At 42.4% G+C, this 17,464-nt stretch overlaps 1 protein-coding gene across 8 annotated transcripts in view; it reads left to right on the top strand.

Annotated features, from left to right (window-relative positions):
* Nucleotides 1-17,464, top strand: part of VPS13D (vacuolar protein sorting 13 homolog D) — a 243,911-nt gene that overhangs the window by 52,360 nt on the left and 174,087 nt on the right. For all 8 annotated transcript variants that reach the window (XM_035019759.1, XM_035019765.1, XM_035019764.1 and 5 more), the window contains 5 exons: nt 2,934-3,116; nt 8,280-8,502; nt 13,202-13,412; nt 15,534-15,705; nt 15,872-15,984. In XM_035019759.1, coding sequence (XP_034875650.1) covers nt 2,934-3,116; nt 8,280-8,502; nt 13,202-13,412; nt 15,534-15,705; nt 15,872-15,984 — 902 coding nt within the window. The remainder of the gene's footprint in view (nt 1-2,933; nt 3,117-8,279; nt 8,503-13,201; nt 13,413-15,533; nt 15,706-15,871; nt 15,985-17,464) is intronic.

The raw sequence follows: 17,464 nt of genomic DNA, 5'->3' as shown, positions 1-17,464 counted from the left end.
TCAGTTTTCTTGATTTGGTATGGATTTTTGTATCTGTGTTCCTAAGGGATATTAGTTTGTAGTTTTCTTTTCTGGGATAGAAAATAATGCCTTTTCTGGTTTTGGTAATGGGGCAATGCTGTCCTTGTGGAATGAATTGGAAGTGTTTCCTTTTCTAATTTCAGAAGAGTTTGTGTAGAATTGATATTCTTTCTTTCTTTGTATATTCTGGATACAAGCCCTTTGATATATGTGTTGTGAATATTTTCTCCCTGTCTATGGCTTTTTTCCCATTTTCCTGACACTGTTCTTTGAAAAGCAGAAGTTTTCCATTTTGATGAAGTCTAATTTTTTTTCTTTTATGTTTAGTGCTGTTTGTGTTTTGTCAAAGGAATCTTTGTCGACCACTAGGTGGCGAAAATTTTCTATGTCCTCTATTATAGAAGTTTTATAATTTTAGATCTCTTATATTTTTTTTTTAAAGATTTTATTTATTTATTTGAGAGAGAGAGAATGAGAAGAGCACATGAGAGAGGGGAGGGTCAGAGGGAGAAGCAGACTCCCTGCCGAGCAGGGAGCCCGATGCGGGACTCGATCCCGGGACTCCAGGATCATGACCTGAGCCGAAGGCAGTCGCTTAACCAACTGAGCCACCCAGGCGCCCTAGATCTCTTATATTTTGAGTAAATTATTTTTAAATATTTTTATTTTTTAAAGTAATCTCTACACCCATCGTGGGGCTTGAACTCACAACCCTGAGGTCAAGAGTTGCATGCTCTAGTGCACGCCATCCAGGTGCTCCTTGAGTTAATTTTTGTGTATTTTGTGAAGTGAGGGTTGAGTTGTTTTTTTTCCCATATACATCTCTAGACTGTTCGTTTCCCATTGTATTATCTTGGCACATCTGTTGAGAAACAATCGACCGTATAGGCATGTATATATTTCTTCACTTTCTGTTCTGTTCCATTGATTTATATTTAATTGTATGCCAATACCATCTTGTCTTAACTACTGCCGCTTTATAGTGTGTCTTGAAATTGGGTAGTATAAGTCCTCCAACTTTGTTGTTTTTCAAAACTTCAGGACCTTTGCTTTTCCATACAAATTTTAGAATCAGCTTGTCTTTCTACAATAAAATCTGCTGGGATTTCGACTGGGATTGCACTGAATCTGTATATCTGGAGAATCAACATCTTAATAATATTGAGTCTTTGGATCCTCGTGTATGATATATCTCTCTATTTAATTAGGTCTTCAGTTTCAGTACTGTGTTATAGTTTTAGGTATACTGGTCTTACACATGTTTTGTTAAATTGATCCCGAGGTATTTGAAATTTTGATGCTATTATAAATGATATCAATTTTTAAAAAAATTTCAATGTCCAATTATTTATTGAAAGTGCGACAAATAGAATTAACTTTCGTATATCAACATGTTGACCTCTTATCCTTCAATCTTGCTGCACTTATTCTAGTTCCTTTCGATTTTTTGGGATTTTCTACATAGGTGATTATGTTGTCTGGGATAAGAGAGTTATATTTTTTCCTTTCCAACCTGTAGGTCTTTTTGCACAGACTAGGACTTCAGCATAATGTTGAATAGAAGTGGTGAGAGGGGTTACCCTTGCCTTGTTCCTTATCTTAGAGGGAAAACCTTCTGAAAATGTGGTGTTAACTGTAAATAGTTTGTGCTTGTGTTTTTTAAGGAATCTCTCCACTTTATCTAAACTGTCAGTTTGTTGGCATGAAGTTGTTCATAAGTTCCCTCATCTTTTTAATATTTGTAAGTTCTGGGGGTGCCCAGATGGCTCAGTCGGTTAAGCTCTGCCTTCGGCTCAGGTCATGATCCCCAGGTCCTGGGATTGAGGCCCCCGAGTTGGGCTCCCTGCTCAGCGGGGAGCCTGCTTCTCCCTTTCCCTCTGCCCCTCCCACTCACTCATGCTCTCTCCCTCTCCCCCCACCCTCACTCAAATGAATAAATAAAACCTTTAAAAAATTCTTTTTGTAAGTTGTGTAGCAATGTCACACACTCCTTCCTGACAGTGGCGGTTTTTGTTTTCTTCCTGTTTTCTTGATTCGTATAGCTAGACGTTTGTCAGTTTATCAGTCTTTTCAAATAATTAACTTATTGAAGCCTGTGTTATGGCCCAGGCGTATTCTCAATGAGTATGCCATGTATACTTGGAAAGAATGTATATTCTGTGGTTGTTGGGTATTGTGTTGTATAAATATTTAATTGATTTTTAAAAATTATCTGTTTTCTAAATAACTGATTTTTGCTTTATACTATTTTTTCCCCTTCTACTTACTTAAATTCATTTTGCTTTTCCTTTTTCTAGCTTCTTACACTTTGATCACTGATTTTTTTTTTTTTTTTAAGATTTTATTTATTTATTTGACAGAGAGAGACACAGCGAGAGAGGGAACACAAGCAGGGGGAGCGGGAGAGGGAGAAGTAGGCTCTCCACAGAGCAGGGAGCCCAATGTGGGACTCGATCCCAGGACCCTGGGACCATGACCTGAGCCGAAGGCAGACGCTTAACGACTGAGCCACCCAGGCGCCCATTGATCACTGATTTTAATCTTTATTCTTTAAGCGTTTAATACTATACTATGCATTTCTCATTAAGTACTGTCTCAAGTGTGTCCCACAAATTTGAATATGCTACATTTTCTTTATCAGTTAGGTCAAAAGATTTTTCTGTTTCCTTTGTGATTTTTTCTTTGACCCTTGGGTTATTAAGTGTGTAGTCTACTTCCCAAATATTTGGGGGTTTTCCATTATCTTGTTATCAATTTCTAGTGTAAGTCCACGGTGCTATTAGAATATACTCTGTGTGATTTTAGTTGTTTTAGAATTATGAATTCATGGAACTTTTGGGAACCGGAAGCTATTTGATTGTAAAATTAGGGCATTGATTGAGCCTCTGAGTTAATTTTTCTTCCTGTTTCAGGTGAGAGATCAAGCCCAGCGCTGTTCACGGGTTCTCCTGGATATTGAGGCGGGTGCTCCTGTTCTCCTTATCCCTGAAAGTTCCAGATCAAATAATCTAATTGTAGCAAATTTGGGGAAGTTGAAGGTCAAGAACAAGTTTCTCTTTGCTGGTTTTCCTGGGACCTTTTCCTTACAAGATAAGGTAAGCAATCAATATCCATTCCCTTTTCGGTCCAACTATTTGAGCGCCAGTTGAAGATTTCGTATGTTGCCAACAAGGTGACTTGTAACTGTTGTTACTTTTGTGGTGTATGCAGCTTGAACAATTTTTTTGACATTTTATTGACATTTCAATTAGCCTTTTAATAGAGATAGTGTAAATTATAACCTTTACCAGTTGTATGCAGACAACCAACAGAACCAACCTTCTGTCTGTATAATGCTTTTCTCACAGGCTGACCTTATAAATGATCAACTTTTTACATGACCTATTTTTTTCAGCAGATGGGATTTGGCCCATGGTTTATCTGAAGCCGTTCATATCTTCATAATAAAATTTTATACAGTATGTGGCTTTACAGTTTAAAACTAATTTAGCACTTATTTATTTCTTATGACAGTGTTTAGAGGTAACTGGGCTGAAGATTATTGCTTTCATTTTACATTCATGTAGTAAATCACAGATTTGGCACCAGAGGTGGTCTCAAGAGCCCCTCCCACCCATTTCTGTAGTCCAGGAGACAAACGTTGCTGGAACTTGGGACCAGGTCTTGTTCTAGGTGTATGTTTTAACAGAGCCTTGCTGGTTTCCATGGGAGCTTTGCAGTATATTTGCTTATTAAGAACAAATTCATTTTAGCTTGTCAGAAAAGCACTTACTGAAATTCCCAGGTAGTTATGCCCATCTTTAGTCTAAAAGCTAATAACATAGGGAGAGAGCCTTTGAAGGAGGAGGTACAGAAGATTTCATTATGAGCTCTTATGACTGGCAATAATAGCAGTAAATAGCCAACATTTGTTGGATGCTTCTTATATATTAGCCAGTGCTAAGTTCTTTACATATTTGTCCATTTTTTTTTCTCCTTAGCAACCTAAGGGGGTATCTGGTTTTATTAACCCCATTTTTCTTTCTTTCTTTTTTTTTTTTTTAAAGATTTTATTTATTTATTTGAGAGAGAGAATGAGAGACAGTATGAGAGGGAAGAGGGTCAGAGGGAGAAGCAGACCCCCTGCTGAGCAGGGAGCCCGATGTGGGACCCGATCCCGGGACTCCAGGATCATGACCTGAGCCGAAGGCAGTCGCTTAACCAACTGAGCCACCCAGGCGCCCTAACCCCATTTTTTGAGCTAAAGATATTGAGACTTAGATAGGGTAGGTCATTTCTTTTGGATAATACAGCTAGTCCCAGTACAGCATGGGCCTCAGACTTGGTGTGTCTGCCTTCCATACACTCTTAACTGTGATACGCCTTCACCTCCCACTATTACGGTTAGGCCTGTGTCGGGAGAGTTAACTGGGGAAGGCGGTCCCTGTGATGTGCCTTACAGGCCCTGGCCTGCATCGCTATAACTCTTTTGAATTTTCTAAAGGGTGTGGCTGAGTTCATGAAAATAATTTCGAGGGAAGAACTCCAAAGATGATCACAGAAAAGATATAAATTTGAGCAGTTACTGTTTGCCTCTCTAGGTGTAGAAAGAAAAGAAAATGAAAAAGTGTGAGTAGGGTGCTAGTTCTTACCAGGACTTTGCCAAGGACCTCAGCTTGGTTCAGAAAGTAACAGGAGACTCTCTTTGTTGGTAATGCCTAAACTCAAATAATTTTGTTTTCAAATTACTGTCTCCATATTTTTCTTCATTTGTTTTACTTCTCACTCATCCATTTACTCACTCTTACTAAGCTACACATCCTGAGCTGAAAATATTTGATTCAGCGAGTGGGAGCGGGTAGAGTAAGAAGGGTGCAGACAGACAGCAAGAACGTGGCAGCCATGTTTGTGTGTCATAACCTTGCCAGAGCGAGGGTGTTTGGACGAGGGGTTGAGGGGTGGGTTGTCCATATGTCACCCCAATTGTAGTCACTCAGAGAAACCAGATGCAGTGATGAGAGCAGAGGGTGACGCCAGAGCAGCAGTGCTCAGCGTTGGAGGGCGGAGCGCCACCACGTTTACCGCACAGCTTCGTAGACAGGCCTTCAGGCAGAGCTGATGGAGAACTCGCTTGTTGACCTCACTGTAGGAAGACCTCCTGTGGGAATGATAGGCCTTCCCTGCCTTGATAGGGAGATGTAGGCTGCCACTTAGGTATGGTTTTTAAGAGAGTAAAAGTAAAATCAGTCTCTACTGGTCTTTCACAGCAGGCCTAGTAGAGTACTGGTAACCTGGGTCTTTATGAAGAAAGTCTGTTTTCACAGTTGCGAGAGAAGCATTTTACTGTTCACTGACCAGAGTCTTAAAGAACATAAAAGAAAGATCCATGTGTGAAAAGGAAGATTGGTACCTGCTTCTAAAAGTTCTCGCTTCTAAAATTTTCTTAGTGTGAGGTATTTGTAGTTAAAATGACTGGATTTTTTTAAAAAGATTTTATTTATTTATTTGAGAGCACATGAGCTGGGGGGAAGGGTGGCAGAAGGAGACGGAGAAGCAGGCTCCCCGCCGAGCCGGGAGCCCGGTGCGGGGCTCGATCCCAGGACCCCGGGATCATGACCTGAGCCGAAGGCAGCCGCTTAACAGACTGAGCCACCCAGGCGCCCCTTTTGGTTTTTTTTTTTTAAGATTATTTATTTGACAGAGAGAGACCACAAGCAGGGGGATAAGCAGGCAGAGGGAGAGGAAGAAGCAGGCTCCCCGCTGAGCAGGGAGCCCGATGCAGGGCTGGATCCCAGGACCCCGGGATCATGACCTGAGCCGAAGGCAGCCGCCCAACCGCCTGAGCCACCCAGGTGCCCCAACATGACTAGATATTAAGCAAATGTATCAGAACTTGGTGTTTGCACATGAAGGTTGCCCTCACTGTCACCTGGGGACACTTTGTTCCAACATCTTGTTCCAGCTCTCCTGCCATCACTGCCCAAGGGAGAGTTGGATCCCTTCTTTGGAGTGGTCTTTGGAGCCGACAGTAAGTTCTTCAGGATATCTGTGTTTGTGGTAAATCTTTGTTTTGAGGACTAAATTTTTTAGGAAGAAAGCAGCTAGAACCAGAATAGGTGATCAGGTTGAATAATACCATTTTTGTTCCTCTGCCCTTCCTAAAAAGGCAAAGGACTGATGTTCTCTATCGGTTTTATCTGTATATGGGCTCAGGAGCTAACTCAGATGTTAGCCTCTAAGAATTGCCAAAATATTGGAAGAAATTTTTGCACATGAGTTTCTGTTTTGTTAAATAAGCCAAATAACAGCACATAGTTTGTGGCATTTTAATGAAAGACTTTTCCTGTATTTGTTTTTGAGGATTTGATTTTAAGCGGCAGTGTGTACACGGCTCGCTCTTTCTTCAAGGTATAATACACTTTTTGCCTCCTGGTTATTCTGAAAAACCTTATGGGATTCAGCAGTCAATTCACATTCATATACTTTAAAAAGAAAACTTTGAAAAACTAACTCTTTACCACATTACTTGGGAAAGCCTGCTTGTCACCTTTTTGTCCCTTTGATGAGTCACTTCCCTCCTGTGTAGAGAAGGCCTTCCTAAGGACCATAAAGGGAACTTCTTTTGGTTTTTTGGCTTTAGGCAGTAATATCTTGATGATCTGATTTCCTTAAATCCTAGAAAAACTTTTATCTTGTTACATGCCAGTGATTGTTCTGTAGAATTCCATAAGGGCTGCTTGGAGTGTGTCGCTTGGTGAAGTCTTTGTGATCAGATAAACCTATCTGTGGAGCTCACATCTCCACAGGCACAGTCAAGCTCAGTTGGTCTAGATGAAGTGAAGAATTACTTTCTTCACCAAAAATCACTTTGCATTTACATTTTCCCTTTAATGTATTTGCATGTGTGAGGTTTGTGTGGTGTGCATTCCAGTGGTTAAAGAACAGGAGATAATCCTGAAATCAAAGCTCACAGAGGGGTTATTTGCCTTTGAGTTCCCCAACTCCAGTGTGTTTGGGATTGTTTTACACAAATCCATGTCTTAATGAGTGCAGGCTTGGATTTTTTACATATGCTTTTCCTTTCATTCTTCTCAACCACAACTCGAGCTTAAACCGTAATTTCTAAGTCAACCTATCAAAAGCTTTGAGTTAATCTCCTCAAGCCATTGATTTATTTAAACCAACTACAGAGAGGATGTAGAGATGAATCAAGTCAAAGAGCAACAACTACTCTCTAGAGTTTAAATAAACTAAGCAAGGGGGAAGGTTTTTAATGTCGAAATAGTTAAATAAGAGCATTTACCTAGCAATTTGCCTTCCAAAAAAAAAAAAAATGTGGGAAGTAAGAACTGTTTTCTGGTGCGTTTTTTTTTTTTTTTCACCATTACTTGTAAATCACTGTACCTCAGATAACTGGGAAGGAGAACAGTGTTACCATCTCCTTTTCAAATGCTGAGATGAGCAAACACATAGGGCAATATGGGCAGGAAACCTGTTCTTCCTCTCCCCTCCAACATCCCTGTGAAGGCGGGTCGATGGTGGTGAAGCCCTGCAGATAGGTAGCGTGGAGGCTTGGGTCGAGTTTAAAAGTCAGTTATGGAATCATTCGGGTGAAGAAGATTTCCCCTGTTAGCAATGAACTGACGGTACTAAGTATGTAAGAAAAGCGTGTAGTGTTTTCAGTAGAATTACAGAATTTATGTTACTCCGTATTTGCCCTTAATTTTTATGCCCTTGAACAGAAACATAATAGGAATGGCCAGCCTCCTATGTTTTCCATTTTGTTTTCATTTGCACAGTTACTGAAAGAGATAAGAAATGTAAGCCCAAAGGAGTGACTTCTAGAAGTGCAGACACGCAACCATGGCTTCATTCCATTGGAACCATATTGCGGTAGATACATTCTCTTAGAATAATAAGCCCCTCCCCTTCAGCAGAGCAACAACACATATGATAGGGCCGAGAGGTCTGCTTTCACTGTGTTTGACCTAGACTAAACCAACAGTTAGCATCTTAAGCCAACAGATAATATATTCCTGCAAGATTCCTGTAGTTTTCAATAAGTGTTGAATTATAAGTAACATCTCTGCAAATAATTACATGTGACAGGAAATGTCATGACCCTGTTACCCTTTTGTTTATGGGATTTGGGGGGCTTGGGAAGTGCCAAGTGTCACAGAATCTTTGAAGAGCCCAGGAACTAGGATAGGACTTTCAGGAGAGTAAAGATGCAGTCACCCCCCATTCCTGCCTTCTAGTTTTACTTTATTTCTTCCCAGGAATCTGTGCCTTCAGCATCCCCAACGGATACCCCCAAACACAGTATGAGGAAAATGACGAGCACGGAGGACCCGAAGGGGATGCATTCCGAGGGGCTGTTCATGATGCCTCCTGCTGGGATGAGCCTAGGCGGCCTGAGGAGTGAGTCCGTGCTGAGTACCTCGACCAAGCAGCAAGGGCAACAATTCACGCCCTCCGCCAGCCAGGTTTCCAGTAGTCCAGGTAAAAAAGGAGAAAGGAGCCGCATGAGTGGGGAGTTCATGAGACTGGCAGGTGCCTCAGGGGGATGCATCAGAGTGGTAGCGGGTCTTTAGTGATAAGCGGATTTTGATATTGCTTTAGAAAGCTTAAGAATCTTAGGATGTAGATTTTAGCAGTGAGTGACTTCTAAAATACAGTTAAATTAGCAAGACACAGTGTGAATAAAGGGATTTAGATGGTCTCTTAGGACTTTTTCCTTTAGGTCAAGGTAGTTGCCACAAGATGGTGATAGTACAACTAGAATGATTCCTGCATCCTTAGATACATCTTTGCAAGTCACTGTCAAGACACTGTTTTCTACTTAATTATTATTCTATTTAATTCTAAAAAAACAAAGAACTCTTAAAAGATATTAATGTGAATTAGGTAACAACAGAGATACTGTGAGTAACAATTTTGCAAAGACAGGAGCCATCCAGTTATTGGTGTTCTTCTCTAGAATTTAAGAATTAGTCATTCCAGATGAGAGCCTGATTTTGGCCTTTTGGGTTTTTTTTTCAAATTAAATTAAATTGAATTCAATTTTTTGTTTTAATTCTTGTATGCTAACATAGAGTGTTATATTAGTTTCAGGTGTACAATACAGTGATTCAACACTTCTTAATCACCCTGTGCTCATCATGACAAGTGCTCTCCTTCATCCCCATCACCCATTTCACCCATCCCCCTACCACCTCCCTTCTGATAACCATCAGTTCTCTATAGTTAAGAGTCTGGTTCTTGGCTTGTCTCTCTCTCTCTCCCTCCCCACCCCGTTTTTTCTTTGCTTGTTTGTTTTGTTTCTTAAATTCCACATAGGAATGAGATCATATGGTATTTCCTTTCTCTGATTGACTTATTTCACTTAGCATAATACTCTAGCTCCATCTATGTTGTTGTAAATGGCAGGATTTCATTCTTTTTTATGGCTGAGTAATGTTCTATTGTGTGTGTGTGTGTATCACCTCTTTTTTTTTTTAAGATTTTATTTATTTTTGTATGCGTGAGAGAGAGAGAGAGACAGAGAGAGTGCACAAGCAGGGGGAGTGGCAGAGGGAAGGGAGAAACAGATTCCCCACTGAGCAGGGAGCCCGACACGGGGCTCCATCCTAGGACCCTGGGTTCATGACCTGAGCTGAAAGCAGACGCTTAACCGACTGAGCCACCCAGGAGCCCTATATACCACCTCTTTATCCATTCATCACTTGATGGATACTTGGACTGCTATCATAATTTGGCTATTGCAAATACTGCTATAAACATTAGGCGCATGTATCCCTTTGAATTAGTGTTTTTGTATTTGGGAGTAAATACCCAGTAGCGTGATTACTGGATCATGGAGTAGTTCTATTTTTAATTTTTTGAGGAACCTCCATACTGGTTCCTGAGTGGCTGCACCAGTTCGCATTCCCACTGGCAGTGCAAGAGGGTTCCCCTTTCTCCGAATCCTCGTCAACACCTGTTGTTTCCTGTGTTGTTGATTTTAACCATTCTGACATGCATGAGGTAATAGTTCATTGTAGTTTTGATTTACATTTCCCTGATGATGAGTGATGGTAGCATCTTTTCATGTGTCTGTTGGCCATCTGGATATCTTCTTTGGGGAAGTGTCTGTTGATGTCTTCTGCCCATCCTTAAATTGGATTATTTGGGTTTTGTTGAGTTGTATAAGTTTTTATACTAACCCTTTATCAGATATGTCATTTGCAATATATTCTCCCATTCAGTAGGTTGCCTTTTAGTTTTGTTCTTTCCTTTGCTGTGCAGAAGCTTTTTATTTTGATGTAGTCTAGCCTTTTTGTTTTGTTTTTAAATTTATTTTTATTTTTTAATCTTTTTTTATTTAATTTATTTAAGCAGGCTCTGTGCCCAGTGCGGAGCTCAACTTGGGGCTTGATCTTATGACCCTGAGATCATGACCTGAGCTGAAATCAAGAGTCGGACACTTAACCGACTGAGCCACCCAGGCGCCCCTATTTTTATTTTTTAATTTAAGTTATCTCTACACCCATCATGGGGCTTGAACTCAGGACCCCAAGATCAAGAGTTGCATGCTCCTCCCACTGAGCCAACCAGGCGCCCCTGGCCTTTTGGTTTTTAAATGTATTCTGGGTAGGTGATGGATAGGATAAATTAGAGAGGGAAACAGAATGTGATTCGCCACAAAAATCTGTCCAGTGTGATAAGGCTTTGAGAGATGTAGGACACTCACTGAGAAGGCTGTTGCCTGTCTTTTGTTCTATGCAAGGACTAATGGTACTAGGTACTACTCCCTGTAGTCCCTTGTGGTCCTGGAGGTGACAGGAAAGTGGCTTTTGGTTGGATTGATGATTAAATGAGATTATCCTAATCATCATCACAGTGCTGGTTGTTGAACACTTACTGTGTGCCCGATATCATGGCATGTTGTTCCATAAATCATTGCATTTGACCCCGTAGCACTCCTATAGAGTTTTATTTTTATCCTCATCTTACACACGAAGAGACAAAGACTTAGAGAGATGAAGTAGCTTAACTTGCCCTGGGTTGTGCAGATAGTAAGTGGCAGAGTTGGACTATGAACTTACGCAGTTTGACCTCAGAGTCCGAATCCTTAACTAAGTGACGCTGTCTACCCAGTCTCTATACATAATGTGCATGGAGTGTGGAGGGGGTGCGCACACAGTGCCACCTGACGCTTGTTACCTTCTGCCATTGCTGTGAGGACAGTGATGAGTAGGAGGAAGGCCAGCCTTCTGCATAGGCGGATGCCTATGAGAAATGATTTGGGATGTTGTAGAGATCGACGGAAAGATCTCTCTCCAAAAGTATTTCTCTTTCCAGTTTGCTGTTTGTTTCTGGAATTTCTTTGTTTGTGATTAAGATGGGATTAAAGCAGTGGTTTTCAAACTGCTCTGTGTATCCTTAGGGTTCCATGATGACCCTAGGGAATCTCTGAAACCCTTTACCCCCTCCCCCACCCCCTTCTACCAGATCAGTTCCACTTTTGTCTCTTCCACGTATTTATCAAAATAGTAAAAAATAAAGAACTGCTGTATTTATTTATTTATTTATTTATTTTGTGTGTGTATGTGTTTTAATGTGCATTTATTTGATGACTAATGAGGTTGGATATATTTTCATATACATACTGGGATGATTTTCTTTTTGTAGTAAATTGCCTATCACATTCCTTGCCAATTTTCCTACTCACGTATTCTTTTCTTACAGATTTTCAAATCTTTATAAAGTGGGGCTGTTTCCCTAATATCTGTCAAATATATTGCAATTTTTTTCCAGTTTCTCCTTTGCCCTTTTTGTTCATGATGTCTTGTAGAACTCTTTAATTTCCATATAGCTAGATCCATTGTTACTTTATTTTGTGTGTTCAGCTTCTGATAACACACTTAGGAACACCTTCCCCATGTTTTATCATCCCATGGGACAAATACCCTTAATTATTTTTTAAAATAACTCAGAATTATTTTGTTAAGTTCCCCCCCCCACACACACATACCTCAAAATTCCCTTTTGGGATTTTGATTGGGATTATATTAAATAAATAGATTAATTTGGTGGAGAATTTATAAATTTACAATTTTATATTAGACTATAAGCTTCATGAGGGTAAAGGTATTTGTATGTTCTGTTCACTACTGTATCCTAGAATAATGTCCTGGACTTAGAAAAGTAACTGGTGCAGAGTAGGTGTTTTAAAAATATTTGCACAAATGACTTTTCAGTCTGAAGAACTGACATGGGTAGTACGGGGTGAATGCTGATGTTATAATTTGACTCTGCCCCTCTGCGTAGGGGATGAGAGAGGTGCCAAGCAGGCCCCTAAATGTGGACACAGTGAGATGTCCTAGGAAAGATGAAATGGGGCAGGAGGAAAGAACAGAGAGGACCCAGCTGAGATCAAGAGGGGAGGGTGATGCTGTTCAGATAGCGAAGGGCTTGGCAATTTTGGGGAGACAAAGGCCAGTGAGCCTGAGGCTTCAGGAGCAGGGGGCAGAATGGCTTGAGATGAAGTTGGAAAAGTAGACAGTGGGCTTATGCAGGGTTTTATAAGGATTTAGGGGGAGTTTTACAGAAACAACTTTGGATTAAGCATAATCATTAAAGTGTAGGAGGAAGAGAATGTTATGGTCTCATTTATTTTTTTAAGGATTACTCAGGTATTTTGCGGGCAGAATGGTTTTGTGAGGGCCAGAGGGAATGGCGTAGGTATATGGGAGGGGAGTTTCTGGGGGGCCAGGCAGAATGATGGTGGTTTGGATGAGATTGCTGGTAGCGGAAATGATTACATATTTGTTTGAGAAAAGAATTTCGGTGCTGGAAAACTTTGTAAGCCTCTGGGTTGAGTCCTCTCTACATGAGAGCCCTGTAGGATATCCTTGGGAGGGATGGCTGTCCAATCATGTCAGTCATAAATCCTTCAGGCTCAGCTTGTGTCTCAGGACAGCAGCATGTGTGTGACACGGAGGGGGAGCAGACGGGAAGTGTCTAGCGCAGGGAGCGTGACATAGGGAGGCCGTGGTGCCAGAGTGGAGACTTTTGGACACTCAGGTTTTTGAAGTGGATGGTTCTGAACATTTTCCAAAGACAGGATGAACTTTGTTTAGCTTTTTAGTTTTGTTCAGAGCGGGTCCTTTCTGGGTCTTACTTTCTTCATTCTCTCTCTTTCCGTGGGTCCATGTAGAAGACCACGTCTGCCTGCTGGACTGCATTGTCGTGGACCTACAAGACATGGACATCTTTGCTGCTGAGAGACACCCACGAGAGTATTCTAAGGCCTCAGACGACAGCAGTGGAGATCTGGTATTCCCTTCCTATTTTGTGCGGCAGACGGGAGGGAGTCTCCTCACTGAGCCTTGTCGGCTGAAATTGCAGGTGGAAAGGAATTTGGACAAGTGAGTGGTTTACATCTGGATAATAGTCTATCATAGGTAGAATCTTAATCACTTGGAAATCAGTGCTGTGAAGGTAAGTCTGGGAGAGAATAGGTGGTTTTCACTTATTTCTTCTATGTAGCAAATGTTTATTGAGTCCCAGCTGGGTACTAGATGTGAGGGCTACTGTGATGGGAAGGAAAACCTGTCTTTATGGAGCTTATGTTGTGTTGATATAGGGCTATAAGAAGGCAAATTAGAAGGTGATTCTAATTTAGAGTTTGACTCAGTGTTATAAACTGTGTTAGGGGATTGCCCCTGGGGCCTTGGAAACAAAGACGAAGGGGCATGAATGTAGCATGGCTTTTGGTGGACGTAGGGAGGTGGTGATGGCAGGGAGAGTATTTTGGAAGAGGTGACATTTGGATTATATGTTCCAAGCACAATAGATTCTGGACCTGGTGTTGCTACTTACCCTGGAGCTCCATTTAATCAGAATAACTGTTGAGATGCAGTTCTGCCCATTTTGCTCCATTAAGCAATCTGAAAGTACTCCATAAAGGCTAATGAGCTGACTCTAATTTACCTTTTCATTGGCCTCAAACACAGGGTACTCATTTCTGCAGATTAGAGCATTGCTTCAGTTGTCATTACTTCCATGGGATCGTCCGGGAAACGTCTTGAATATAAATGTTCCCAGACCCGACCTGAGACCAGCAGAACCTGAGTCTCAGGGCCGAGCCTCACTACACGTGAGCAAGGTCCCCTGGTGGTGCTCATGCTGGCCTGGTCGACGCGCACGGCTGGGAGCTGCTGCACCCCGGGCACGATTGCCCCTCTGTTTGGGGCATTCATTTTGGAGAAAGCAGCAACGCTTGCATTTCAACTACAGGCAAAGACGGGGCGTTGCTGTCAAGTAATGGAAGATGTTCTTGTTTGCCGCATTTTGACAAGCAGGCTCGTTACTTGTGGGGAGTGTGATTTTAATCCGTCTTTGGCCACTCCCTTCGTGGTTCTTGGGTTTGGGCGAGCCATTTAATGCCATTTTTTGTTTCTCTCTGGATTAACGGCACCATGTAGCTGCTCTCTCTGGGATTTTTGCATTTCATTCTTACTTGTTACTTGCGTGCTCCCTGGCTGGCGCTCAGTTACGCTTGGCATGGGCTCTCTCTGGTTTTACTGGCCTAGCAGTCTTAGGAGGAGCTTCATTATTTAGAAATAGAACACTTTGTTTTCTTTTCAAGTAATGCTTTCCCCCCAAAAAATGTGCTTTGTTACTCTGATTATGTAAATTTGACCCTCTTCGCTTCCATCAGTGTTTATGTGCAGGTGATTATACTGTTAGCCCCAATAAGGTGGTGGTAACTCAGTACGAGATACCCTCTCAGCTGCTTGCACCACAGGAACAGGAAGCTGAGAGGGCGCCGGGTAGTCCTCTCCAGCTTTTTGTGTGGCTTGCATCACTGTTCTTTCTTTACTTGATCATGTATAGGTTTTTCTCTGCAAAGTAATTTTTTACATTCCTCTACTTTCAAACCCCGTCCTCTACTTTACATACGCAGACCATGCTGTCTGCAGGATCCATGGTGCCCACTTCTCCCCGGGAGGGTCGGGGAAAAGCTCTTCAGTGTGGGGACGAGGTATACTAACCCCTGACCCGGGCATCTCAACCCTCCTCCTGCCCATCTCAGCAGAGACAAGTCATGGATTCGGACTTTATCCTGAAGTCCCGTTTAGGTTCGGGATGAAACTCTGGTGTTCGCCTTTAGTTATCATGAAATCTGAAGAGTTAAATGAAGAGACTGCCATTTCTTTATTGCCTCCCCAACTGTAATCTTTAAGCTCTTCCTGGATCTCATGAGATTTTTCCTTCTTAATAGTTACTTAGCTAACTCAGATTTGGGGACCTTATAAATGCCTATTTTAAGAGAAAAGGGGCTTTTTGTAGCTGAAGCAGGACACTCAGTTGTGCTCATGTGCTTCCTTTGGAGCCAGATGAAATTTTTATTGTTGGAATTTGGAAATGAACTGATGGATAATGCAGGCGGGTGCCTTTTAGCTCTTTCTTACGTTTGGGTGTGAGCTTTGTCAGTGTTAAGTTGCTGCTTTGTTTGCCAGAGTGACCTTTTTTCCTTTCCTCAGAGAAATAAGTCACACTGTGCCAGACATATCTATCCATGGCAACCTCTCCTCAGTCCACTGCTCCCTGGATTTGTACAAATACAAGCTGATCCGCGGCTTATTGGAGAACAACCTCGGAGAGCCCATAGAGGAATTTATGCGGCCTTACGATTTACAAGACCCAAGAATTCACGTGAGCGAGACCTCGTGCTGTCCCATAACCCTTAACTCTTGCAGTCCTAGCTGATGGCCACCTCGTGCGTGGATCCCTCCAGCTCACCTGCAGAGAGAAGTGGAACAAGCAGATTATTGTCTTGACATATTAACCCCCTTTTCAGATTGGCATTTTCCTCTTGCAGACTGTTCTCAGTGGAGAAGTGTACACGTGCATGTGCTTCCTCATCGATATGGTGAATGTAAGTCTGGAGCTGAAAGATCCAAAAGGAAAAGAAAGTACTGGGTCCTTAGCCAGGTACGACTCTCATGGTACTGGTTTATGCCTTGTGACCGGCCTGGTCTAACAGTGTTGCAAACAGTACACGTTTCACTTCAGGGGAATTCGCTTTGGCCTAGAGCAGAGGTTGCAGAACGGAGGTTCGCTTCCGCGCCTGGAGGTGGTCTGCACAGGGCTTTTTGGTTGGTCTACGTGGTGCTTGTTCAAAGTTTAAATTCACTGCTTTATCAGTAAAGACAGGTTATTAGGACGTTTCAGTGACCTCCCCACCTGGTGCTGAAACCGATGCGTTTGAAAGAGCTGCGGAAATTATGCATAACTTTCCCAAGAATCTACTGGCGTTGGGTTTTTTTGTTTGTTTTTTTTGTTTTTTTTTATGGCGGCGCGGTTTAAAAAAAATCGTATTGTTGACACACAACGTTATGTTAGTTTCACGTGTACTACGTCGTGATTCAGCTTCTCTGTACGTTTTGCTGTGCTCACCACGGGTGCAGCCAACCATCTGTCACCGTAAGACATTACTATAGTACCGTGACTGTGTCCCTTGTGTTATACTCTTGATCCCCGTGACTTACTCATTCCATAGCTGGAAGCCTGTACCTCCTGCCCCCCTTCGCCCATTCCCGCCCCCACCCCACTGAACTCCAGAACCACAGTCGTGGAAAGCCCCTGATGCTGCTAATGGTATCTGTAGAGAACCCCTTCAGCCTTGTGCGGTATCTGTACGCGTGCTGGGAGAGACGGAAGGGCCACCGCAGTTGTACGGTAGTTGCCTGGGGTGGGGTAAGGTGTAAGGCTTCAGTGGAAAAAGTTGTATCATAATACATTCCTAATGTAATCTTGCTGCCGTGCTGTGTCACCAACAGCTCAAAAAATAATAATAAATAAAAACTGCCGGGGTGGGGGCAAAAGGAGGTGACAGACAGGCAGACGCAGCAGTGATTGAGAAAAATGAAGACGTTTTTCTCCTGATGCTGTGTGTCCCTGGTGGCCCTCAGGCTGTTCTGTGGCCATGGTCACTGTGGCTGACAGGGCAGCCAGCGTCTCGATGTGCCAGTGAGAAAGACGAGAGTCCCGGAGTGGTCTTGAATGGCACTTAAAGGTGTCGCACACCTCACGGAGTGAGAGCACGGTCCCACAGAGTGCAGAGGGGTCCGAAGTACAGGCGGGGGGTTGTCTGAGTAGGGGAGACCCAGTGCTAATTGGGGAGCGGCCCTGCTCACTGCCTCCCCGGCCAACATTTAAAAACTGGGGGACCTGACATCAGAAGTTTGGATTTCCGCCTCTTTTAAGAGTCAAAGCTCTTGAAAGCTTTGACAATACTGGGCCCGTGTGTTCACTGAGGAGCAACTTGGGCTGCCTTTAGATAGGGTGCGTTTTGCCTGGTGACTCACTCTGTGTATCACTCGCACGGTCTGGGTGGACCAAGAATCTGTGATTACTGGTGTGGAACCTTGAAGACCACATTGTGTTTTCACACCTGATAACCTTTTCATTT

Source organism: Mirounga leonina, unplaced genomic scaffold, assembly GCF_011800145.1.
Source record: "Mirounga leonina isolate KUSES-001 unplaced genomic scaffold, KU_Mleo_1.0 Mir_173, whole genome shotgun sequence".
Taxonomy (NCBI): domain Eukaryota; kingdom Metazoa; phylum Chordata; class Mammalia; order Carnivora; family Phocidae; genus Mirounga; species Mirounga leonina.
This window is presented reverse-complemented; position numbering and strand designations above follow the sequence as displayed.